Source organism: Podarcis pityusensis, assembly GCF_964106645.2.
Source record: "Podarcis pityusensis genome assembly, chromosome: 17".
NCBI lineage: Eukaryota > Metazoa > Chordata > Lepidosauria > Squamata > Lacertidae > Podarcis > Podarcis pityusensis.
Window position 1 is genome coordinate 9303398 of NC_138042.1, and position 25573 is coordinate 9328970.

At 45.9% G+C, this 25573-nt stretch overlaps 1 protein-coding gene across 1 annotated transcript in view; it reads right to left on the minus strand.

The window, feature by feature from the left end:
• The window catches only part of CNN1 (calponin 1), a 38004-nt gene that overhangs the window by 8946 nt on the left and 3485 nt on the right, over positions 1-25573 (minus strand). The window contains exons 2-6 of the mRNA XM_080988315.1: positions 8979-9100; positions 6522-6588; positions 5873-6010; positions 3653-3763; positions 1609-1755 (exon numbers count right to left, since the gene is read on the minus strand). Coding sequence (XP_080844441.1) covers positions 1609-1755; positions 3653-3763; positions 5873-6010; positions 6522-6588; positions 8979-9100 — 585 coding nt within the window. The remainder of the gene's footprint in view (positions 1-1608; positions 1756-3652; positions 3764-5872; positions 6011-6521; positions 6589-8978; positions 9101-25573) is intronic.

A 25573-nucleotide genomic window follows, 5' to 3' on the forward strand; every position in this document is an offset into this window, starting at 1 on the left:
TGGATAGAAGTTAGACCCAGCAGAATTAAACCATACTCTTAAATTTGGATCCCACCAAAGCCACAATCAAAACAAACCTTCCACTGGAAGACTGCATAGTATTAAAAAAAATGCACCACAAAAACATGGCTCCTCATAGATTTTTTTCCCCAAAGAAGGGACAACAAAGCCACCAATAAATTGCAGAATACATCAATTGGTACAGAGGTGACCTGAGATTTGATGGTGGTTTTGAGAATCTCTTACAGATCCATGAGGATTTGTGCCTTGTATCCATGTGAACCATGGAAGCACTGGGAGGTACTGGATCTGTGATTTTTACAGTGCAGCCAATAGAGACAGGTGTGATCTGTGATTTGGTGGTGGACAGGCTGGGTGAACTCTTGGGGAAAATATGTTATTTCAAGAGAATACATCTTACTGGATCCAACTTTTCTGAGTGCACCTTCTGGCTGTCTGGCACTACATTCTTCTGATTTCTGCAGCACATACTCTTTTGTCCCCTGACCAGCTCACCCACTGCACCCTCAGTGGTTCCCTTTTTCTCTTAAAAGCGTAAAGGTAAAGGACCCCTGACAGTTAAAGTCCAGTTGCAAAGTACTCTGGGGTTGCGGTGCTCATCTTGCTTTACCGGCCAAGGGAGCCGACGTTTGTCCACAGACAATTTCTCCGGGTAATGTGGCCAGCATGACTAAGCCGCTTCTGGCGAAACCAGAGCAGCATATGGAAACGCCATTTACCTTCCCGCTGGAGTAAAGGTAAAGGGGCCAGTCGTGTCCGACTCTGGGGTTGCGTGCTCATCTCGCTTAAGAGGCCAGGAGCCAGCGCTGTCCGAAGACACTTCCGGGTCACGTGGCCAGCGTGACGAAGCTGCTCTGGCGAGCCAGCGCAACACACAGAAACGCCGTTACCTTCCCGCTATAAAGCGGTACCTATTTATCTACTTGCACTTAGGAGTGCTTTCGAACTGCTAGGAGGGCAGGAGCTGGGACCGAACGATGGGAGCTCACCCCGCCGCGGGGATTCGAACCACCGACCATACGATCGGCAAGTCCTAGGCACTGAGGTTTTACCCACAGCGCCACCCGCGTCCCAGTCCCGCTGGAGTGGTACCTATTTATTTACTTGCACTTTGATGTGCTTTTGAACTGCTAGGTTGGCAGGAGCTGGGACCAAGCAACGGGAGCTCACCCCATCACGGGATTTGAACCGCCAACCTTCTGATTGGCAAGCCCTAGGCTCAGAGGTTTAGACCACAGTGCCACTCACATCCCTACTTTCTCTTAGTTGCTCCAATTCCTATGGTTCAACTGCCCAGATGCCCTCTGAGCCTTGAGAAGCACATAGAGCTAAAAGAGGGAATGGGAAAGAGTGGCACTCTTTCAGAGAGTCCATCGGCTCTGAGCTTTTCAAGGAGGAAAAAACAAAGACCCCCTTGCCACTTCACGATGAAGGGGGCAGGGGGCAAAGAATGTTGCACAGATACTTCGTGGGCACCAGGAGAAGTCCTTCAAGGCACCATTGCACCCATGGGGAAGCCCCAGCTAGAGCTGGAATACTAAATAGTCAACACACATATTTATTCTTGTTCCCCCCTCCATTTCTTACCTGGCTAGCCCCCTTGTTGGTTCCCATCTGTAGACTGATGGTGGCTTGATCTAAAGGTTGGTCTGTGCCCAACTTAGGGTCATAGAGGTGCCGACGTGTGCCATATGCTGTCATGCCCTGCTGGCTGGCAAACTTGTTGGTGCCCATCTAGGAAACAAAAACAGTGTTGACAGTTAGACTGGTCGTTCTGTCTCCTCCAAGTCTCCCTAGAAGAGTGGTCCCCATTCAGCTACCCACAGATGGAAAGCCCCAACCCTACCCTGCCACTTAGACAATGTAGAATTCCATTTATTTCTGGTTCTGTCACGGATTTCATCCAGATTTCAGGAAGATCTTACAGCTGGGGGGTTCCTGTAATTTGTTCCCATCACATTCCTGTAGATTATGTCTGGAATAGCCTGGCCATATTGCATCTGTAGGCAGTGTAAGGCTTCTTTTTTTAAAAAAATATGATTTTTATTAAATTTTCTTCTTTACAATTTCATAGAAACATTTTACATACTTAAGATATCAATGACTTCCCTTCATCTCTTTCCATGGTTCATTTTGCATATTTTATATCCCTGCATATTTTACAAAAACTATACCAATTTTTTACACTGTTGCATTTGTCTTAATGCTGCCAGTGTTTGCAGCTGTACACAATTATTTTCCATATAAACTAGGGTTGCCATATTTCAAAAAGTGAAAACCCGGGGGTAGGGGGCAAATGTTGTTTTTAGTTTTGCCCAATGTTTTTGAGTTTTCTGGTTTTTTGTGTTTTTTTTTTGCTTTTTGCAAAATTAATGAAGTTTTGGAGCTATTTTTAAGGAAATTCACCAATATATACACTTCCAGACATTTAAGTGATTCCACCCAGGCGCTGTTTCCAATGGCTGAATGCCGGCTACGTTCTGGAAATTCCAGACATATGGCAACCCTACCTAAAAGGTAAAGGTACCCCTGACATGAGGTCCAGTCGTGGATGGACTTTGGGGTTGCGGTGCTCATCTCGCTCTATAGGCTGAGGGAGCTGGCATTGGTCCGCAGACAGCTTCTGGGTCATGTGGCCAGCATCACCAAACCGCTTCTGGCGAACCAGAGCAGCGCACGCTGGAGTGGTACCTATTTATCTACTTGCATTTGACGTGCTTTCGAACTGCTAGGGGGACTCAAACCGCCGACCTTCTGATCAGCAAGCCCTAGGCTCTGTGGTTTAGACCACAGCGCCACCCGCATCCCTTATGGCAACCCTATCCAAACCCCTATTAAAAAGCATCTTTAGTATCACCTTCTGCAGTGGCAATGCAGTGCTCATAAGCCAGCTTCCCATACATTTGTGCTATCATCTGTGTCTTTGAAATGCTCAAGTGGAATGTAGAGCTGGCCCATCCATAAGGCAGGGTTAAGCAGCTGCCTCAGGTGGCGGAAGTGCAAGAGGCAGCACCTTGCCCCACACACCCCGTCACTGTTTCTGCTGCCACTGGAATACAGTGGTACCTCGGGTTAAGAAATTAATTTGTTCTGGAGGTCCGTTTTTAACCTGAAACTGTTCTTAACCTGAGGTACCACTTTAGCTAATGGGGCCTCCTGCTGCTGCCGCGCCGCCGGAACCCGATTTCTGTTCTTATCCTGAAGCCAAGTTCTTAACCCATGGTACTATTTCTGGGTTAGCAGAGTCTGAAACCTGAAGCGCCTGTAACCTGAAGTGTCTGTAACCCGAGGTACCACTGTACCTCTCTCTGTCTGAGTTTCAGAGAGAGGGAGCTGTTCCAGGGTGGCAGCATGTGCAAATGGCTTTAGATAATTTATGGCTTTAGGTCCATAAGTTACCATATAGCATATATTAAACACAAAAAACAGCAACAATTTGTTGTTGGCAAAGGACAGCTGGACATATAAAAGGCCCCATTGTCTTCAGTAGCTTAGGGCCTCATCAAACCTAAATCCGGCCCTGGGCATGACTATACTAATGGTCCTTTGGGACATCCTTGCAGTCCATTTATCTTCTGTTGGGAAGAATTCCCTACTGAATAAATCAGCAGGAAGTTCTGGAGTCGCATACCTGCAGCCCGATGATGTTCCGTCCTTCCTTCAGCTTTTCAGGCAGGAATTTGCGCTGATGTTTCTCAGCGTATTTCACGCCCATGTTCACCTTGATGCCTTTCGTCTTGGCCTGTAGGAAAGCGAGAGGCAGAAATCCCTTCAAGTTTTGCCTTTGCCCTGTGCTAATGCCTAAAGGGTAATGTTAAGTTGTGGGTGAACATATCAGACGACACAGCAATTCTTCAAACAGCTCTTGTTTATTCAAAGGCCAGGACAGAACTGAACTGAAGGGTTCAGTCAGCCTGCTTATATAGAGCTCCAGTACAACGTAACTGTAACAATTTTCTAAAACTATCCAATCACTGAACGTCACTTTCGATCCCTTATTTGCATAACTATCTAGAGTATCCCCCTGCTGGCCCAGGGTGAGAACTTCAGTACATAACAGGTAAGATGCAAGTTTGTCCTCTCAGATATATAGCAGAAGCTTCTGCTTTTCCAAGAGTGAGGAGGGCTCTGCTTTGAACTCTTGCTGAGACCAGCAGGTGGCATTCCTTGCTCAGACCTGCTGGGCTTATTGTAGCTTGGATCAGATGGGCCAGGCCTCAGCACTTAATTTTGAAGCGGCTTTTCTTAAAATGAGAGGTGGTCACCTGTCCTAGAATCTCTGTGCCTTAAGTTCTAAGGGGGTGGGAATAGGTTGTGGGAGGAAAAGCTCACTTTATATTCCAGGGCTTAGGATCTTAAATTGCAGACACATTCTGGGGCTGAGCCTTGCTGACCAAACATGTCATATTTTTCCATGTATGAGACAAAGTTTTTTGACTCAGAAATCATGTCAAAAAACTGGGGTCGTCCTTTACATGGATAGTGGCGGGGCGTGGGGGAGATGGGTGCTGGTTGGCGGGCGCACAATCCCCCCCCATGCTGCTGCGGGAGGTGCGTGCTCTAGGGAGTGTTTCCCACAGCGCAGTGGAGGGGAAGCTGTGCACCGCCAGCCAACTGGTTGGCAGCCCGTGCTCTAGGGAGCTTCCCGCCCGCAGTGGCGTGGGGGGAGCGGCTGCCCACTTTGCCAGCCTCCCAGCAACAGCCCTCCTTGGGTGATGGCGTGCATGCAATTCCCCCTTAAAAAAAGCTCAACAACTTTGGGCCATCTCCCCTCATTTTCTTTAAATTTAGTCCCCCGTCTTATACACGGAAAAGTACGGTAAGCTCTAGATATTGAGATGATCCCATTGCCCACCAGTGTCAGAGAGGAAAATAAGCATTGCCCTTTAAGGGAAAGGGACAAAGGCTGAGCAAACGTAACAAGCGTAGACTAGCGCACAGCATACAGGTGACATTGCTAATGCATGTTGCTGCCATCTAGAGCTGAGCGATATATTGATATGTTTTCCAAAAGCCCATACCATGATATCCATTTCATAATTTTTGATGCGGCAATATATTGCGAAGCTTGGGGAGTGGGTGTGTGCAAGTCACAATGTGGGAAAAACTGTGAAGCCAGCCAATGCCTCTACATAGCTCCATCCTCATTACAGACATTGTGATATATCAGTATATCGCGGTGTTTAGCTGGTGATATATCACAAAGTTGAAAACCAGCTCTATCTTTCTTTCAGACATTGTGATATATCAGTACAGCCATACCTTGGATCCCGAATGCCCTTGAACTTGGATATTTTGGCTCCCGAATGCTGCAAACCCGGAAGTGATTGTTTCCAGCAGCCAATCAGAAGCTATGATTTGGTTTCTGAATGTTTTGGAAGTTGAACAGACTTCCAGAACGGATTCCGTTTGACTTCCAAGGTACAACTGTATATTGCAATGTTTACCTGGTGATATATCACGAAGTTGAAAACCAGCTCTATCCTTATTTCAGACATTGTGATATATCAGTATATCGTGATGTTTAGCTGGTGATATATTGTGATGTTGAAAACCAGATATCGCCTGTCTCTGCTGCCATCCCATATTGAATCAGAGCCAGTGGCAGTGAGAGCCACAAACTAAGGGTCTCCTATTTGAATCTTATCTCAAGCCATGAATTCTCCAGGTGGCCTCAGTCAAGCGACTGTTCTCTTGACTCCATATGCAATATGGGGATGATGTTGGCTGAAAAAAATTACTGAGGACGTGTTTGTGAAACACTTTTATCACTCTTATTAATTGCTGTTCCATCACCGCTACTTGCATTTTTACCAGGAAAAGTGGGCAGTGGGGGTCCCAGGCCACTTACCATGCTAGCCAGAGCAATCAGAGTAGACTGGACTTGGGTGTGGTTTGTGTTCTCAAAGAGGTCGTTGGCTTCGAAGATGTCGTGGGGCCTCACTCCATATTTTGTGATTGCCTTAATGAAGTTGCCAATGTTCTCCAGCTGCAAAAGAGGAGAGGCCAATGAATAATCTGCCGGGTCTTTTCTTACCCTAGCGTGCTTGTCCAGGCAATGACTGCCTTCCACAAATACCCCACTGGCAATGGACAGTGGCATTTGAGCAGATAGATCTGTGGCCATGCAGATATTGCCAGATTCTCACATATTCCCCTTCTCTGGAGAGAGCACCCTCTTTTTAGCTCAAGCCCTCTCTTTCCCCTACACATGCACATATGTTGCTAAATCAAGGCTTGCAGGAATAATGGACAAAAGTCAAAGAGCAAAATGCGATTGGGGCACGTTATTTTGTGTAACCGTGCAGAAGCCTTTTGTAGGAGATAAAGCTGATGGCCATAGAGAAAAAGCTTGGCCAAGGAACTCTTAATGCAGAATTTGATGCCTGGTGCATCATTAAAGTTTTTTTAATCAGCTCATCCTTTTCCAAAGCAGGATTTGGAGAGGCAAACTTAATGAGGGATACATGGATTAGCAATGAATTAGAGGGAATGTTTACCTGGTGCCAGTTCTGTGTGGACTCGTTCACCTTCCTCACAGATCCAGGCTGGAGTTTGTTAATGAGGCTGAAAGACGGAAATGGGAAAAGGAAGTTTATTTCTTAATTGTTGTGTGTGCTGCTCAGTGTAAGGATTCTTCATGTGCCGTGTGTTTCTCCTTCAAGACTTCCCAATCTGCAACTCTTTTGATGTAAGAACACACCATACTGAAGAATTGTGCATGCACACGAAAGCTTATACCCAGAACAAAGTTAGTTGGTCTCTAAGTGCTACTGGACAATTTTTATATTTTTTAATTTATTTCGACACCGTACTTTGGAAGGAGGAGAAGAAGAAGAAGAAGAAGAAGAAGAAGAAGAAGAAGAAGAAGAAGAAGAGTTTCGATTTGATATCCTGCTTTATCACTACCTGAAGGAGTCTCAAAACGGCTAACAATCTCCTTTCCCCTCCTCCCCCACAACAAACACTCTGTGAGGTGAGTGAGGCTGAGAGACTTCAGAAAAGTGTGACTAGCCCAAGGTCACTCAGCAGCTGCATGTGGAGGAGCAGGGAATCGAACCCGGTTCACCAGATTACGAGTCCACTGCTCTTAACCCCTACACCACACTTTTTCTATACACAGGGAACCTCCGTATAGAAAACAGCTTGTATATGCAGCAGCCCTAAAATGTACTTATAATCATAGCTGTCAACTTTTCCCTTTTCTTGCAAGGAATCCTATTCGGAATCAGGGAATTTCCCTTAAAAAAGGAGAAACGTTGACAGCTATGCTTATAATACAATCAGCAGAAAGAATGCTCCTTGTTATATAGAAACACTGGGATCATTCCTTATTGTAGAATTGGGTAATGAATACTGCTGCTTTTCAGTTTACAATTAGATCCTCTGGATCAGATAAAGGTCTGCATGATCCATTGCTCAAGCTGCAAGATGATGGTTACAAAAAAACAAACACAGAAAATATAATAAAACATAATAAAAAGATGAACAGCAATCCTATTCAATATATTATCTTCTGATACGTTCTTGTTTAAAACAAGGCAATTAAAATCTCTTACTACTCACAACAAAAACCAGTTGATGATTATTGCTGAATTTTCCCATTTTTGTTTTTTCTTTCCAACTATCAAACTATCTTTAGGAGGAAGACAAGTTTTTACAAATCTAGCTTGATGCTAGAGGGAAATAAGAGGATGGCAGGTGTTGCTTTCTAAGTTTGAGTGGTGTTGAGCTCATTTGTCAGAGAGATTTTTAATTTTTTTTAATATTCAAAATGATAAATAGGTAAAGCAGTCTCAAGGAAGGCAGGAATGAGTCCACCTCTCTGCCAATTGGCCGGGGTGGTGAGTAGGATTGCCAAACGACCAGGGAAAAACACCAACCATCAGCTAGGTTGTTTGACCTCTGGGCTGGTTGCCAGAACATTTTATGTAAAACCTAGCATTGCGGCTGGCCTGAAAGTTCTTATGACAGCTGGACTTTTTCTGTAAAATCCATCAACATAATTTCTGTTAGTTAGGGTTGCCACACATCCAGTTTTTCCCGAGATTCCAATAGTGATATTTGCATGGGGGGGGGGGGGCGGATTTTGAAAAATTGACAAAATCTTTGGGTTTTTGCCAGCAGAACTAGAAAGTGTGTGGCATGTGTGTATCACTCTTTGCCTTTTTTGGTTGATTTCCCATAAAAAGCTCAACTTCCTTTTAAAAATGTGGCTCTTTATGGAGGGTGGTGTTCTTGGGTTATTGCTCTTAATTTGATATTTGATTTTATATATTGTGATCTTTTCTGCGAAATGCCCTGAGACCTCCGAGTATAGGGCAGTATATAAGTTAAACAAACAAACAAACAAACAAACAAACTTTTGTGTCTGGATTTTTACTTCTTGAAACATGGCAACCTTACATTAATCTTCATGCTTCAGCTGTGTAGCTTATTTGCAGAGTCAGGCCGATGACCTGGTGTGCACTGGTGTGCTTTCGAACTGCTAGGTTGGCAGGAGCTGGGACAGAGCAACGGGAGCTCACCCCATGGTGGGGATTCGAACCGCTGACTTTCCGATTGGCAAGCCCAAGAGGCTCAGTGGTTTAGACCACAGCGCCACCCATGTCCCAAGAAGCGTAGGGTGTGCTTCACAGAGGCAGGATCTGCTGTCCCTTCCAGTTACCTGAAGTGTGATGTCCTGAGGCAACTGCCCCACCTTGCCTCATGGGTGTGCATTATTCAAACCCGCTATGAACGCTCTTAAACTCTTGTCTCTTGCCAGCGTTGGGCACCTTTTATCCTGTAGGTTATGTACTGCCTGGTCCTGTCATACAACTTGTCTTATCATAACAACAGCTGCAGGTTCTGGGTGCCAGCGTTTGGGTGGTGATATTCTTTAGTGTCCACCCTTCAAAAAAGCCCCCAAGACTCTTGGAGGTTACCAAACATGTCCCCCACCCCTAGTTCCTTACTCGCAAAGGATGACTCCATCTTTCAGACTTTCCATAAAGTTTTCTCCGATGCGCTTCCCAGTCAGCTCCTCAATCCATTGCCGCAGTTCGTGCTCCTTCTGGGGGTCGTATTTTTGTGCTAGCTGTAGAGGAACAGAGTATTTTGGAATTAGGTCCAATATCTGGTGAAGCTCTGGTCACTAAAGTGATGCTAGTGTCCAGCCTTTTGATCATGTTTGCATCTGCAAATGACAGCAGACCTGGAAAGCCTTTTTTAGCAGAAGGCTGCAATCTGCATTTCAGAGAAGGGCCTGTTAAGGCTTGCAAGGGATTAGGAGAATTAATTGAGGATAAGACAGTCAATGGCTACTAGTGATGATAGCTACATATTACGTTCAGTATCGAAAGCAGCATAGCGCTGAATGCAATAGGGAGTAAACAGCAGCAAGAGAGGATTATCGCCCTCATGATTCCTTCTTGTGGGGCTTCTCACAGCCAATCTCGCAGGTGGTCACTGTGGGAAGGAGCAGGGGAGGACCTTGGTAATATGGCACCCAGTGTGAGGCCAAAATTTGACACACAAACACTCAACCCTTATGCTGCCTTCCTGAAGCTGGCTCAGCAAGGTGCTGGGCTTTGGAAAGGAGGTGCAAGGCTCTGGCAGGGTCCTAGAGCCCTCTCAGCTCCTTCTCAAAGCTGGACATGGACTAACTAGGCTTTGGGAGGGAGGTGGGAAGGTGCCTTTTTGGCTCAGCACCCTGTAAAAGGTAAAGGTAAAGGGACCCCTGACCATTAGGTCCAGTCGTGGACGACTCTGGGGTTGCGGCGCTCATCTCACTTTATTGGCCAAGACAGCCGGCGTTTGTCCACAGACAGCTTCTGGGTCATGTGGCCAGCATGACTAAGCTGCTTCTGGCAAACCAGAGCAGAGCACAGAAACACTGTTTACCTTCCCGCCAGAGGGGTACCTATTTATCTACTTGCACTTTGACATGCTTTCAAACTGCTAGGTTGGCAGGAGCAGGGACCGAGCAACGGGAGCTCACCCCGTCACGGGGATTCGAACAGCCGACCTTCTGATCAGCAAGTCCTAGGCTCTGTGCACTGTGCACCCTGTGCCCTGCCCTAAATCCACCTCTGGAAACAGAATGTTAGACTAGATTGGCCCCTTTGGTCTGATCCAGCAGGGCCTTTTATGTTCTTAACTGGCCAGAGGTGGCCTCATTGTTTACTTTGAGAAGTAAGGTTCATGGACAGCTAAGGAGTACAGCAATTCAGATCACGATGAAGCATTATGGTCAAGATCTGCTCATTTTCATCACCAAGGAAAGGCAAAATATTTGCACAACATTAACAAAACAATATTGCATGCAATATTGTATCCAAATGCACTCATTTCTGCCTTAAATTCTGCTATCTGCACACATTAATTCTGAAATTCTTAAGTATGTTCAAGCTAGTTTCTATGTGGCAGCAAGGAGTTGCGAAACTGAAGCTGGCTTTCATTTCTTTGTTAATTTTCTACATACAGGGGAATTCCTGCTAATGGGGGTTCCATTCATGACCACTGCGCGTCAGTCCATTCCAACCCGGTTCACCCCATTCTGCCCCTGCCACACACCCCTTTCAGTGACCAAAACAGTGTGCACATCAGCGATCATGTGCTTGTGATCATGCACAAGTGGGAAGGTGCCTGTAGGCGTGCACACACACACACACACACACACACACACACACACAAACACACACACAAATCTTTCAACAATGGGGTGCAAATTGTTTGGTATGTTGCTTGCACTTCTGTTCTTTGGAATGCTTGTACATTCATACCTCGGGTTGTGAACACCGTGGGTTGTGCGTTTTCGGGTTACGGACGCACCAAACCCAGAAGTACCGGAACGGGTTACTTCTGGGTTTCGGCATTCACGTATGCGCAGAAATGCCGAATCGCATCACGTGCATACGCAGACGCAGCACTGCAGGCTGCGAACGTGCCTCCCACATGGATCACGTTCGCAACCCAAGGTTCCACTGTAATTTTCAGGGGTGTTTAATGGCAACATATGTGGAACCAGGACAAGGCCAATGGTGGAAGTCCAAAAACGCGGTGCCCTTACAGGCCCACACCACGAACAGAGAAGTGGCACTGGCAAGATGTCACAAGATCTTGCTCAAATCTTGTGATATCTCAAGAGGGCTCCACAAGTTCTCACTGGAACCTGCCACTGCTGCTTCACAGGTGCCAGCATGCAACTCAGGTAAGGGAGGCTTCAGCGGGGGTAGCACGGCAGCACCTTTTAATTTCACTGCAGGTGGTGAAATAGGGCAACACCCCCCCCCCCCCAGACCAAGATGTGGAACTGGAATTAAGAAAGGGCTCTTTTAATTTTCTTATTAGTTTTGATTGCAAGCTGTCAAAGACCAGATCTAGACATAACAAGTCAAAATTTGTCTTAAACCATGGTTTGATAGGAATGGATTTGCTCCTCTCTGCTGCCCTCCTACCACATAGGTCTCTATTCTGCCCCTTGTGAGCTTGGCTCTCTCCAGTCGGAGTGTTTGTTTCAAAGAAAACCAAGGTTTAATTCTGGCTTGCTGATCATAGTGGGTTGAAACAAGGCAAGGCATAATATAGCTTCTTTGAGATGTGCCAGGATGGGATACCGGGAGCATGTTCATGAGCAAACCACATTTTAAGACAAACCTGACTTCTTGCGATGTACAAACCTGGCCAATATCCTGATTTTCTGCTACCCACCCCTGGTAAAATATTGTCCCAACGATGTGTGCGTAAGATTGCAACCATGGTTATCTTATCATAGAATGTGAGGAGGGTGACAATGCCTATTCCACCAAAGGCTTTGGTTCTGTGCACACCTCAAAGCAAGCATGTACAGATAAGGCTGCAAAGTCCATCAAACTTTTTTTTAAAAGTTAATGGTAAGTTTGTCAACAACAGATTCTGTTTCTGAAGGCAACATAGAATAAACTGTTGCAGACCTAATGAATATAGTGTTCAGCAAGCCGAGCAGAGCTTGCAGCAACGTGGAGTGGTGTCCGACAGGGGGATGCTCTGAGAGTGATCATTGATAGCGGATATTACCTGATCTGAATATCTCTATTTTCATCTCTGTTGGACTGTATGTTAATGCTGTGGAAACTTATACCGACCATGGCGAGCAACGAGTCACCAGTATTTGGGTTTTTATGTACCTCTGGGAAAAGCAACCTTGGCGCCAGCTTGCCTCTTTATTTGGAAATGTGCTTGCAAACCAGGTCCTGGCATTCCTTCTAAGGGCTTTTTCAGCCCCCCAAAGCAACTAGGGTCTTGGATTCTACTGGCCCCATGGGAGTGTGCTGCCTGAGCGACAGGAGAAAGCTTCGAGGAGTTTATGATCTGTTGGTTTGTGAAAAAATCCATGACGATATTTCAGCCATTCTCTGCCAGCTCAAGAAGCCAGATGATTAAGCCATTAAAACCTAAAACCGCTGCAGCAACAGTCATCTGTGCTGCCCCTGTAGGTTTTTTTTATTTAAAAAATGAATCTCCCAGAGCAGGCAGGATCACAGGTCTCATCCCTGCATCAGTCTGGCAACAGCACATGGAGAAATCTCATGCACTTTCTCTAAGGTAAAGGTAAAGAGACCCCTGACCATTAGGTCCAGTCGTGACCGACTCTGGGGTTGCGGCGCTCATCTCGCTTTATTGGCCGAGGGAGCCGGCATACAGCTTCCGGGTCATGTGGCCAGCATGACTAAGCCGCCTCTGGCGAACCAGAGCAATGCACGGAAACGCCGTTTACCTTCCCGCCGGAGCGGTACCTATTTATCTACTTGCACTTTGACGTGCTTTCGAACTGCTAGGTTGGCAGGAGCTGGGACCGAGCAACGGGAGCTCACCCCATCGTGGGGATTCGAACTGCCGACCTTCTGATTGGCAAGTCCTAGGCTCTGTGGTTTAACCCACAGCGCCACCTGCGTCCCACGCAGTTTCTCCACCTGGCCCCAAAACGGATTCCAAAGGATGGTCCAAGGGAAGGCAATCCTCCCTCTGCTAAAAAAAAACGAAATCAGGAATTTGTGGAAGCTAATGTACCAAATAAGGGACATGGGTGGCGCTGTGGTCTGGCCCTCAGCTCCTCTTGTCTTTTGGGGTCTCTTCCCACACAGTTTTCAAGTCCTCCACCAAACCCACACTGTTCCTTCTTTGGAGGCTGGGTGAGCTTTAAATCCCTTCCCCTTAGAATATGAACTCTATTTCATGGTTATCATGAAATCATCTTTCAATCATCACACCAAGGGCTCATCACTTGTGCTGTGCCTAGAAAACACGGTTCTGAGCAGTTTTGCGCTTGACCTAAGCTTTCTTGGCAGGGTTAGTCTGGGGGAAACCAAATTGTTGTTTGTTCCGATTGAGTGATAAAGAGTGATTTTCCCCTGGGGTGCGTGGGGGAGGGAGGGAGGGAGGGAGGGAGAGACAGAGAGACAGAGAGACAGAGAGAGAGAGACAGAGAGAGAGAGAGAGAGAGAGAGAGAGAGAGAGAGAGAGAGAGAGAGAGAGAACAGTGAGAGGAGAGCTGAAATATACTCAGAGTCGAGAGTGGATTTCATGCTCTTTATTCAGCTCATAGTGGTGAGGAGGAATGGAAGTTACCCCAGAATGTCTGCTTTATATACAGTGGTACCTCGGGTTACATACGCTTCAGATTACAGACTCCGCTAACCCAGAAATATTACCTCGGGTTAAGAACTTTGCTTCAGGATGAGAACAGAAATCGTGCTCCGGCGGCAGCAGGAGGCCCCATTAGCTAAAGTGGTGCTGCAGGTTAAGAACAGTTTCAGGTTAAGTACGGACCTCTGGGACGAATTAAGTACTTAACCTGAGGTACCACTGTATATTATTACACAATGGGCCCCACGTGATTGGCTAATTCCGGGATTCTCCTGTAGGCCAATCAGGTTGCGGATTCACTTCCACCTGGAGCTGGATTAGGTGGCTCTTGTGGACCAATCAGACTGCTGCATTCTGGGTCCTATTGTTCTAGGACCAATCAGACTGCTGCCTTTTGGATCCTATTCAACTCAGTACATAACAAGAGCTAAGTGTGGATAAGCCCCAACTTGTCCAAACAGTGGCAAAGGCTTCACCTGTCACAATATAGATTGTATCAGTTTGGTTTGGTCCATCTTAAACCCCAAGAAACTGAGGAAGAGCAACCTGGGTTATATATCCAGATGTAACAAGCGAGTGCTTCTCTCTTTCACGCTAGGCTTTCCCGCTGCTCAAAATCTTCTCTGAGCTTCTTTTTGGCACATAGTGGGGTGAAGTTTCAAATGCCTGTATTTTCCTTCCCGCTGGGTTTAATTCAGTGGGGAGAAAGGGGCAGGATTTGTATTAGAAAAGCCCTTTGTGAATTTTTGATCCAGATTGCAGCTTCCTGCAGCTGCTGTAGGTTACTTTGAAACAACAACAAAACCCACAATGACTTCAGGGTAAGCATTCCTATGACGTAATCTGATCGAAGCCAGCCAAAGAAGCAGCGATCCACAATGCGTTCCACTAAGAATTTGATTTGGGGAACAGCTCATTCTAATACAGCAATCCAATAAGGAAAATCTAATACAGTATTTCCTAAGCCCTTCTAAAGCTGGCAGGACTCTGAGCCTCTGACAACATTCTGTTCTGATGGCTCTCATCCCATGCTCCTAGCCGGTTGCTGCAAAGGCTGGAGAGATTTGCTTTGAATTTTGTGGGGATTTCTGCAGGCTATAGGACTCTCCCAACCTGCTGCTGTTTCACTGCCTCTAGATTTTCCCTCATAAGCTGGCTGTATGGTTGAGCGCAGGATGCAATGCTTGACAGAAATAGGAACAAGGGTTGGTGCTGACCTTTAAAGCCCTAAATGGCCTCGGTCCAGTATACCTGAAGGAGCGTCTCCACCCCCATTGTTCTGCCCGGACACTGAGGTCCAGCGCCGAGGGCCTTCTGGCAGTTCCCTCACTGCGAGAAGCCAAGTTACAGGGAACCAGGCAGAGGGCCTTCTCGGTAGTGGCACCCGCCCTGTGGAACGCCCTCCCACCAGATGTCAAAGAGAAGAACAACTACCAGACTTTTAGAAGACATCTGAAGGCAGCCCTCTTTAGGGAAGCTTTTAATGTTTAACGGACTACTGTCTTTTAATACTTTTTTGGAAGCCGCCCAGAGTGGCTGGGGAGACCCAGCCAGATGGGCGGGGTATAAATAATAAATGTATTATTATTATTATTATTATTATTATTATTATTATTATTATTACAGTGGTACCTCAAGTTACATATGCTTCAGGTTACATACGCTTCAGGTTACAGACTCCGCTAACCCAGAAATAGTGCTTCAGGTTAAGAATTTTGCTTCAGGATGAGAACAGAAATCGTGCTCCGGAGGCGCAGCAGCAGCGGGAGGCCCCATTAGCTAAAGTGGTGCTTCAGGTTAAGAACAGTTTCAGGTTAAGAACGGACCTCCGGTATGAATTAAGTACTCAACCCGAGGTACCACTGTATTATTATGATTATGATTATGATTATGTGGGATTTTGTGTAAGAATCCTGTGGCAATGCAGGAATATCAATGAAAGCATCCATGGCAGATGGCCATCCAGCCATTAAATATCTAATATATATATATAGTATAGCTGTTAAAAGATACGTGCAAATGCAGCCTGAGAATCTTATATGTAATTTGCTGTTTTTTAAAAAAATATTTTTCTATTTCGCATTTTACAATTTAATCACAAATCTAAATTTGCACATCCAATTAAAAACATCCAGTCCTTATATTTGACTTTCGTTGTTGTAGAGATACTGATGGAAAACATAGGCCTTCTGCATCGTTAGCAGCCTCAACTGCCTGTCACTGATTGACTCTCCCCCTCCCATGTGTTCTTCCTCAGGTTTTGTTTATTTGTATGTTTTGTTGTAAAATGGGAAATGATAAATCAAATTATATTTACAAAAGAGAAGAGTGGATGGATGAAGGAACCAGTCAAAGCAAGGCAGATCTTCCTTTTCCTGTTTCAACAGGACCGCCCCCCCCCCCCGCCCACCGCTTGCAAGGAGGTGAGGAGGACCCACAACAAAAGCGTGTAGCAGTTTTTAAAGACTTTAGAAATTGCCTGATCTCTTAGCCAAAGCCCAAAGGCCACCCAAAAGCATCACAGAAAGAGATTGTCTACAACAAGGGTCAGCAACCTTTTTCAGCCGTGGGCTGGTCCACTGTCCCTCAGACCATGTGGGGAGGGGGCAGGACTATATTTTGGAGGGGGGGAAACCGAGTGAATGCCTATGCCCCACAAATAACCCAAAGATGCATTTTAAATAAAAGCACACATTCTACTCATGTAAAAACATGCTGATTCCCGGACTGTCCACGGGCCAGATTGAGAAGGCGATTGGGCCGGATCCAGCCCCCAGGCCTTAGGTTGCCTACCCCTGGTCTACAACAGAAATTTGAGAGTGTGGATAATAATGTGTGCTCATTGCCTTGTTCTAGCCTGTCTGGGCCATTTTTTTGAAATGGCAAATAATGTAATTCCTGAAACCATTGTCCCAGACCTCCCCTATTCATACACAAAATACGCTCTTTTGACTGGATTTGAAGGACTTGTAATTGAAAAGAACTATTGGAAAGCGTTTTTCCAAGATATGTCCTTCAACTGCAGAGACAATATTTAGGATCATTTAAGAGAGTGGTTTCGGGATTGCTCTCTTGTACTGTTTCAGACATGTGGTTTATGTACTTAAGTATGTGTGTTTACCTTGTGCACTAATGAACAGGCCTTTTTTTCAGCCAGAACTCACCGGAACTCATTTCTGGCACCTCTCAGGTGGGCGCAATTGCCATTCTAAGAGAATGAGGGAGGCATTCTAAGGACTCAGCTAAAAAAGGTAAAGGACCCCTGACAGTTAAGTCCAGTCGCGAATGACTCTGGGGTTGTGGTGCTCATCTCACTTTACTGGCCAAGGGAGCCAGGGTTTGTCCACAGAGTAACGTGAGCTCACCCCGTCGCAGGGATTTGAATTGCCGACCTTTTTGATCAGCAAGCCCAAGGCTCAGTGGTTTAGTGCAAATAAATGTTTAAAATGTGTTGTAAAGTGCAATATACAAATGAGACACTAGGTGGCAACTGTGAGCTATGACAAATTCAAATCATTTTTCAAAATGTTTTTTTTTTTAAAAAGTATTTTCACAGCATTATAAAAATATGTGCGTAGATTCCACCATGGTGAGTTCCAGCACCTCTTTTTCTAGAAAAATAGCATTGCTTATGAACATTTTATTTATGACCTTAGAATTCTTATTAACACCATAAACAGAACTAATTGAATTAATGAAAACGATTAAAGTCCAGAGCAAAGCAGATGTAAAGTAGCTCCTTTGGTGGTAGAATCCAATGTGATTAGTTAAAAGGTGAAGAAGAATGCACTCTGAGAGAGAGAAGAGAAAGACTTTTGAAGACATGCAGTGAGTCAGAGGAAGAATTTAACAGAGAGATCAGGGCTGGAATGTCAGCCTAATCTCCTGGCAATGTATCCAGAAAGGAATTTATAAACCAGAGGTACTACTGATTCCATGCCCTCATCCTTGGTCCCAGAACCATGCCTTTGCCATTAGGAGTCTGAGCACCTAGACCAGGGGTGACAAACGAAAGTGGACCTTCACATGTTTCCAATTCCCATCAGCCCCAGACAGCATGGCCAATGGTCAAGGATTATGGGAGCTGTAGTTCAGTAGTGACGTAGGGTGGGCCACAGGAGCACCTTTTGCATTCATGGCAAGCAGGCTGCTCAGTTTTGTAAACGGACTGCCTGCGTTGGATCTCAGAGGTGCTCTGATAGCATTGCTCCTCTCCATTCTTGGTACTTGGCAGCCCAGGCTGCAGCTGAGAGAGAGAGCATTCCTTGGGTCCTCTCTCTGGACGTGAGGCAGCCTCATACCTTCAGCTAGTGCCAGGGAGCTCTGCCAACCCAAACAGGCTGTGTCCCCTCTAGGAGGAATTCACCAAACTTGGGAGAAAAATGGGGGATGTGTCCGTCCCAGATCCACAAGGATTTATCCCTCTGCTGGGATGTTTCAAAGACATAGTGGGCTGAGCAGGACTTTTGTGTGGACATTTGGCTAAACACTATGTGTTAGAAGTGATGTTAAGATTCCCTATTTATTTGTTTTATCTTCTTGGGGGCTAAGCCTTACTGAAACATAACTCAAAAGCCGCAAGCTGATTGTTATGTTTGCAACCAGTGCCTAAAATAATGCAAGTGAGGTGTGTGTGTGTGTTTTTTCTTTGGGGGGGGGGACCTTTCCCAATATTGATAAGCCCCTTCACTGTTTTCATATTTGGTTTGGAACTCTAAAGCATCACGTCTGACCATTTTGGTTAATGCTTCCCCCCGCTGTACGCAGCTTAAAACCCTACAGCTAGCTGTTTGCAAAACAAATACGAAAAAAGGTTAAAAAGCATTGCCAAGCATTCTGATTTTTCCGCCCGTGAGAAGTGGCTTAACTGACTCACTTGTGTGAGTCAGCGGGAGTTCTTTGTTCTGTAGGCACAGATGAGACTGTAGTGTTCTTCAAGCTATATCACATAGGTAGCGTTCTGATGTAATGGCAGGTAACCCAGGTAGCTGCCAGGGTGCACTCAACGAGCTACTTAATAGCTGGAACAAGGAGTACCAACAATGTAATGTCATTTGTAATGTTGTCCATACTGAACTGCATGACCAGCATTGTGTGGACACTGGGTTTTCTTAAATTACAATTTGTGGGGAAACTTAAAGCCTCCATGTCCATTCAACAGACTGATGTGTACACAAGTAATTGTGATATCGATACCATAAAAATAAGTGAACACCATGAGCAGGGGTGCCAACTGGAATAAAATATTGGGGGGCCCAGGTAAGCCCTGCCTCACGTGATTGATCACATGACACAGGGCACACACACCATTTGAATGGCAATGCCCATCCACCTAGGAGTTGGCTCCTACTATAGGGTTGCCATATATCCAGAATTTCCTGGACATACCTGGAATACTGCAGTTGGAAGCAGTGTCCGGACAGAAATCGAAAAAATGTCTGGGGGAAAACAGTACATATGGCAACCCATGTCGGCAGCGTCATTTTTGCCAAATTTTGCTCAAAAACTTTTCACATTTTGAAACATGTCAACCCTATCCTATGATCATGAGATTAGTGAATGCGCAGCCCACATTAGAACAGCTAGTGGTGGCTGGTGTTCCATTGGGCCTGGTGCCCAATAGTAGGCAGAGCCAACTAATTCTAGTCTTGCTCCCATCCTCCTCTCTTGATACCCGGAAAACACTTGAGACTAAGGAGGAGAAGCCGACAGGTAGCTGTCATCCCTTGGACCAGTTCCAAGTGAGAACGGAGGCAGATGGGAGCTGGCAGAGAGCAGGCTGAAGTTGGTGGGGCACTGCCCATCATAAAACCTACAGATATTGAAGTTAACCCTTTATTCAAAGAAACACCCCTTCCTAGTCAGAGTGCACGGAAATGCTGTTTACCTTCCCGCCACAGTGGTACCTATTTATCTACTTGCACTGGCATGCTTTCGAACTGCTAGGTTGGCAGGAGCTGGGACAGAGCAACAGGAGCTCATTCCGTCGTGGTGCTTCGAACCGCCAACCTTCCGATCGGCAAGCCCAAGAGGCTCAGTGGTTTGGACCACAGCACCACCCGTGTCCTTGAAGGTACTAGCAACCTTCAAGAGGCTGAGGGTGCTTTCACGTGACCTGTTTACTGAGCATTGACTCAGACATGTTTGCAGGGAGGTTAGGCAATGTTGACCATTTAGTGAGCATTCAGGCTGATACGTTAGCAAAGAGGCTAGACCGTGTCACATCAAAGCAAGTGTTACCCACACTTTCCTGTCACTTTCCTTATTGCAAACAGTCCAATCTTTTAGAGAAGCACATTTGTTGGGTAAAAGCGCCAACCTGAATTTTCCAGTGGGTGATTGAATCCCACCCCAAAATAGTGAAAATTATAATAGTCTGGAACTGCCGCCAATCAGTTTGGGCACTAACTGAAAGCTAATGGGACAAAGCACATTATGTCCTTTGTTTAGAGAGGTGATCAGATTTTTCTGTCATAGGAACTTAGGAGCATCACAGCAGCGCCATCGCTACAGGAGGGGGAAGCTGAGGCTTTTGCCCTGTGTGAAGCCTCCAGAGGGGCGTCATTGAGACTCACAACCTGTGTGTGTGTACACTAATGCACATGCTGAGGGGCAAACTGGATCTTTATTTCAGTGGAAGCTGAAATAAAATCTAATTTCACCCCTACACCCATGGGCATAGCCCAAGGTTGGCCAGGGAGAGACAGCAGCCCCCCTTCAATAAAAATCAATGAAAATACATAGCTAACTGAGATTCTGCCCCCACCCCAAAAAAGGCCTGCTCTCCCCCCCCCAGCAAAAATACTGGCTACGCCCATGCCGACATCCCAGAGCTAAGAGAAGAAAAGAGGAAAAATTACACTGAGCAGCCAGTCTTGTATGGTTAGGGTGACTTACTTGAGCTGCACATGTAATAGATGCTTAGAACATGGGTAGGCAAACTAAGGCCCAGGGGCCGGATCCGGCCCAATCGCCTTCTAAATCCGGCCTGCAGACGGTCTGGGAATCAGCATGTTTTTACATGAGTAGAATGTGTGATTTTATTTAAAATACATCTCTGGGTTATTTGCGGAGCATAGGAACTCGTTCATTCCCCCCCCCCCCAAATATATAGTCTGGCCCCCACAAGGTCTGAGGAACAGTGGACCAGCCCCCTGCTGAAAAAGTTTGCTGACCCCTGGCTTAGAAGGTTCTTTTCTCAGTTTCTGCTTCTTTGCAATCTAATTAATTTGAGCTGGTTTGCGGAATGCTTATCGGTTCTGATGAGAATGGGCTAGGATTCTAACAGGAACTCTTTGGAAATATTTTGATTGCTAGGCTCTGTACTATATCTGCTAGCCAGGCCCACTTCTGTCCAGGAAACTTTGAAGCAAGTGCTTGGACTACATAACTTGGATGCAACCATCAGACCTGGTATTGACAACGCAGCAGAAGCAGGAATGCACACGAATGAAGGGAAGTAATTGCATTAATTTGCAATCAGAATTTGCCTTAACCAGCCTTCATTATAGCAGCTGCTGGATTTTTACCACTTCAGTGAGAGCTAAGCATCAGATGCAAGAGTACAGGGCCTTTTGTGTCGTCTCCTCATTTGTCCTTTTTTCCGCTTGTCTTTTCATCCCTTTCTCCTCACATTCCCTTGTGGATGTGTTGTTGTTTATTATCCACTGTTATGGATTTCAGAGGGAACACTGAGAAATTTTTTATTTGGGATCACAGAAAGCTTACCAGAAAGGCTGCCTAAATATGAGCTGACAGCTGTCGTACATATCACCCAGAACAGTACAGTGGTATCTCGGGTTACATACGCTTCAGGTTACATACGCTTCAGGTTACAGACTCCGCTAACCCAGAAATAGTGCTTCAGGTTAAGAACTTTGCTTCAGGATGAGAACAGAAATTGTGCTCTGGTGGCACGCCGGCAGCAGGAGGCCCCATTAGCTAAAGTGGTGCTTCAGGTTAAGAACAGTTTCAGGTTAAGTACGGACCTCTGGAACGAATTAAGTACTTAACCTGAGGTACCACTGTATATATATATAGCATAACACAGAACAGTAATTTGCATGTTTAATTCTATATGGCAGTTAAGAATCTCTTTGCAAGATGCAAGCGTGCTATTCTAGTTTCCCGTTTTCTTATGACTTAAACTCTAGCAAAAACATACCCTTTTAAAAAAGTTGCATTTGAAGGCATTTGTCATATCTGTATCTTATTCCTTCCTCTGAGGAAATTACTGCATGTGGTTTCCCTATTTTATCCCTATTCCCTATTTTATCTTTACAACAACCCTGTGAGGTGGGTTAGGCTGAGAGAAACTGACTGACTGGTTCAAGGTCACTCAGTAATAAACTTCATAGCAGAGCAAGGATTGGGACTTGAGGCGCTACTGGGTACTTTCGAATCCAGTACCCTCCCTGCGAAAACCATATTTGCTTTCTGTCAAACACACACACACTTAAAAGAATATGAAAAGTAATGGACCAGTTTGTATCCTTTGGGTTTGTGGGGCTGCATTTGAAGAAGTGAAGACAAAAGCTTGTGCAGCTTTCTGGCTCTTTGTGCTTAGAAATCTGAAGCTATCATATGATGTTCATGGGACACTGTCTTTACAGGAATCCGCTGTCACGGATTACTCTGTGTGTTAATCTCTGCTTCCAACACAAGAAGGCAAATCAGGATGGGACAATCTCTGTGCACAGTTTCACAGAAACAAGCAAATAGCTGTAGTTTGTTATGCCCAGAGCAATGTGAATTTTGCTTTGGAAAAAGTTTCTCCATGCTTCCCAGACAGAGTGCCATGGTAGCTCCCAAGCCTTGTGTTTCCCAGGGACACACCATGTTCAGTTACATGGGTGTATTGTGTTATGAGGACTTGGGTATGAGAGCAGGCAATATGAGCTTGCAATATGGGCAAAGAAGGTAAGTTTTGTGCTTCTAGTGAATTGGGTCTGTTGGGACAGAAGACAGGGATTCGAGTCTGCGGTTGTATTATGAATTAACACCACTCCATACAATTTATGCCAGTAGCTCCCTGCCCCCTAACAAATTCCAGGCTATGCTTGGGGCTTTTTTCAGGAACTGGAAGTTTCTCAGTAAATATGTCCCATTTTAGGTTGCCAGTTTGGCCAGGGTAGAACCCCTATTCTAACTTCCTTAGCATGTCATTAATCTAATGTTTATTCCAATGATACTGGGTTCTTCACACTGGTTGTGAAGACATCACCTTGTTCTGGCCCTCCGGTTTGAAGAGCAGCTTCCTATGGCGTCTCTCTATGCAGAATGAAACATTCTTCCCTATCTCCTTAAGGGAGGAATGTGGGTACAACTCTTACCTCCCTGGCAGATAGAGGTCTCTTGCTTTCCACCTGAGCACCAGAACTACTCTGTACTCCCCAGCAATCCTATGCTCACATTCCAACACAGGGGCTCTCTGTGCATTACAATCCCCAATTGGACCCCCCAAATAAGAATCACATGGATCCCCTGTCTGATATCCTACTGGGAAGGCTACTCACTTTCTTCAGGTCCTAGCCTCTCCTCTCAGTCTCTTCTTTTCTAGGCTAAACATACCCAACTCCCTCAACCATTCCTCATAAGGCTTGGCTTCCAGACCCTTGATCATCTTGGTCGCCCTCCTCTGCACACATTCCAGCGTGTCAATACCCTTCTTAAACTGTGATGCCCAGAACTGGACTCAGTACTCCAGATGTGGTCTGACAAAGGCAGAATAGAGAGGTACTATTATTTCCCTCACTCTGGATGCTATATGTGTGTTGATGCAGCCTAGAATAGAAATAGCTTTTTGTGCTGCTGCATCACACTGTTGACTCATCACACTAAGCTCTGTGGTCTACCAAGACCCCTAGATCCTTTTCACTTGTACTGGTGGCAAGTTAGGTGTGCCCTCTTGTTTACAAAACTAGATTTACTCTCCCCACATCTAGTTCCCACCCATACTGCAAGAGTTTCTATTTAAGTGGGAGGAAAACTAAAAATACAGTGGTACCTCGGGTTACATATGCTTCAGGTTACATACGCTTCAGGTTACGGACTCTGCTAACCCAGAAATAGTGCTTCAGGTTAAGAACTTTGCTTCAGGATGAGAACAGAAATAGTGTTCCAGCAGTGTGGCAGCAGCAGGAGGCCCCATTAGCTAAAGTGGTGCTTCAGGTTAAGAACAGTTTCAGGTTAAGAACGGACCTCCGGAACGAATTAAGTACTTAACCCGAGGTACCATTGTATTTGCTTTTGTAACCAAGTTTGCTCTCTGTAGCTCACCAATGGTCACCATTCTGCTGGAAGAGTTCTGTGCAACTCAAAACTTTGTTTGCAGACTCCCCATATCAGTTGGAAGATGCACAACGCATGCTTAGGATGCCAATTGTCTCACTAGAGGGAGGTACTGTGCTGAAAATGCTTACTTCCCAACAGTCAAGAGCTTTGTTTTCTCATCCATGGCTTTCCAGCAAATGGTAACTGAGTTCCCTCCCTAATATTTGAAGAACTGTGGCTCTCTCTGTTGTCCCTCTGCTAGGACAGAGGAACTGTAACTCTGTATTTTGTAGGAAACCGCTGATGGTTTGCAGGAGCTTGCCTGCCAAATCCTGGACAGCCTGTCTCCCAACTTCTCCTTAACAGGTAACTCCCATCCTGCAGGGAAGTTTGTTCTTGTATCACAATCCTCACTGTTCCAAAAGAACTTTCGATTCTGGTGGCTGTGGAGGAGATCCCTCTGCCTGAGGAATGTGTTTGTTGGGGTGCGTGTTTATGGCAGTGGTGGTGGTCTCCCTCACCTGGGGTCTCGGGGCAGACATCCTGCCGCTCGCCAGATGCACACCCTGCCAAACTATGCCTTATATAGAACCAGCCTACGAAGAAACCCCAAAACTGACCATATATGGTGAGTCTGTTGCTGCCCAGACTTCTGCGGCAGAGTGCAAAGTGCAGTCCAAGACGGTAGCTGAAGAATTTAGCTGTGGAGGGAAGCGGGGGGGGGGGGGGGCGGGGGCGGGGAGAGACTGCCCTTTTGCTGGAGCCAGTGCTCTGGTGAGCCCTGGAAGATGGAGGGTGCAAGGAGAAAAAGCGAATGGATAGGAAGGTCTGTATTCTCCAATCAATCGGGGCTTAGCCCCATACATTTGAGGAAAATATGAAGCTCCCTTAAACGCATCAGTCCATGTAGCTCGGCACCGGCAGCGATCCTGCAGTTTCAGACAGGAGTCTTTCACAGCCCTACCTGGAGATGCCAGGGTCTGAACCTAGAATCCCTTGCATGCAAACTATGAGGGTGCCAGGAGGCAATTCTTGAGTCACAAAACAGCATCTCAAACTTGCAAAGGCACCATTTGTATCTCACGGACGGGTGCCCCTTAAAAATTCCCTGCTGCAAAATCTGGCCTGGCCCTGAGACTGGCAGTCTTTAACACAGCTAGAAACAAGAAACGAGCTAAGCTTATGGGAATAAAAGGAAGATTCCATACATAAAGCACCACCCCTAAAGCTGTAGGATACTGAAAGGCCCGTGGTGAGCAGAGAGCCAATCCACTTCGCTGATTAGCAGGTAGTACAATCCTTGCCAAGCCATGACACAGCTGCCTCTGCTAGGGACAGAGATGCCCATGGCTTTTTATTTTTAAATGTATTTTATTGATTTTTTAAAATAACATGGAAGAACAACCTCCACATCCAACCCTACTCCCTTCCCACCCAAACCACCATCCAAACACGTTGCTCCAAAGTGTCAGGTGCAAGTGCCATTGTGAATGACGGTCCGTTGCATGTGTAAGAAAAGGATGGCCATGTCGCAATACAGTGGTACCTCAGGTTAAGTACTTAATTCGTTCCGGAGGTCTGTTCTTAACCTGAAACTGTTCTTAACCTGAAGCACCACTTTAGCTAATGGGGCCTCCTGCTGCCGCCGCGCCGCCAGAGCACGATTTCTGTT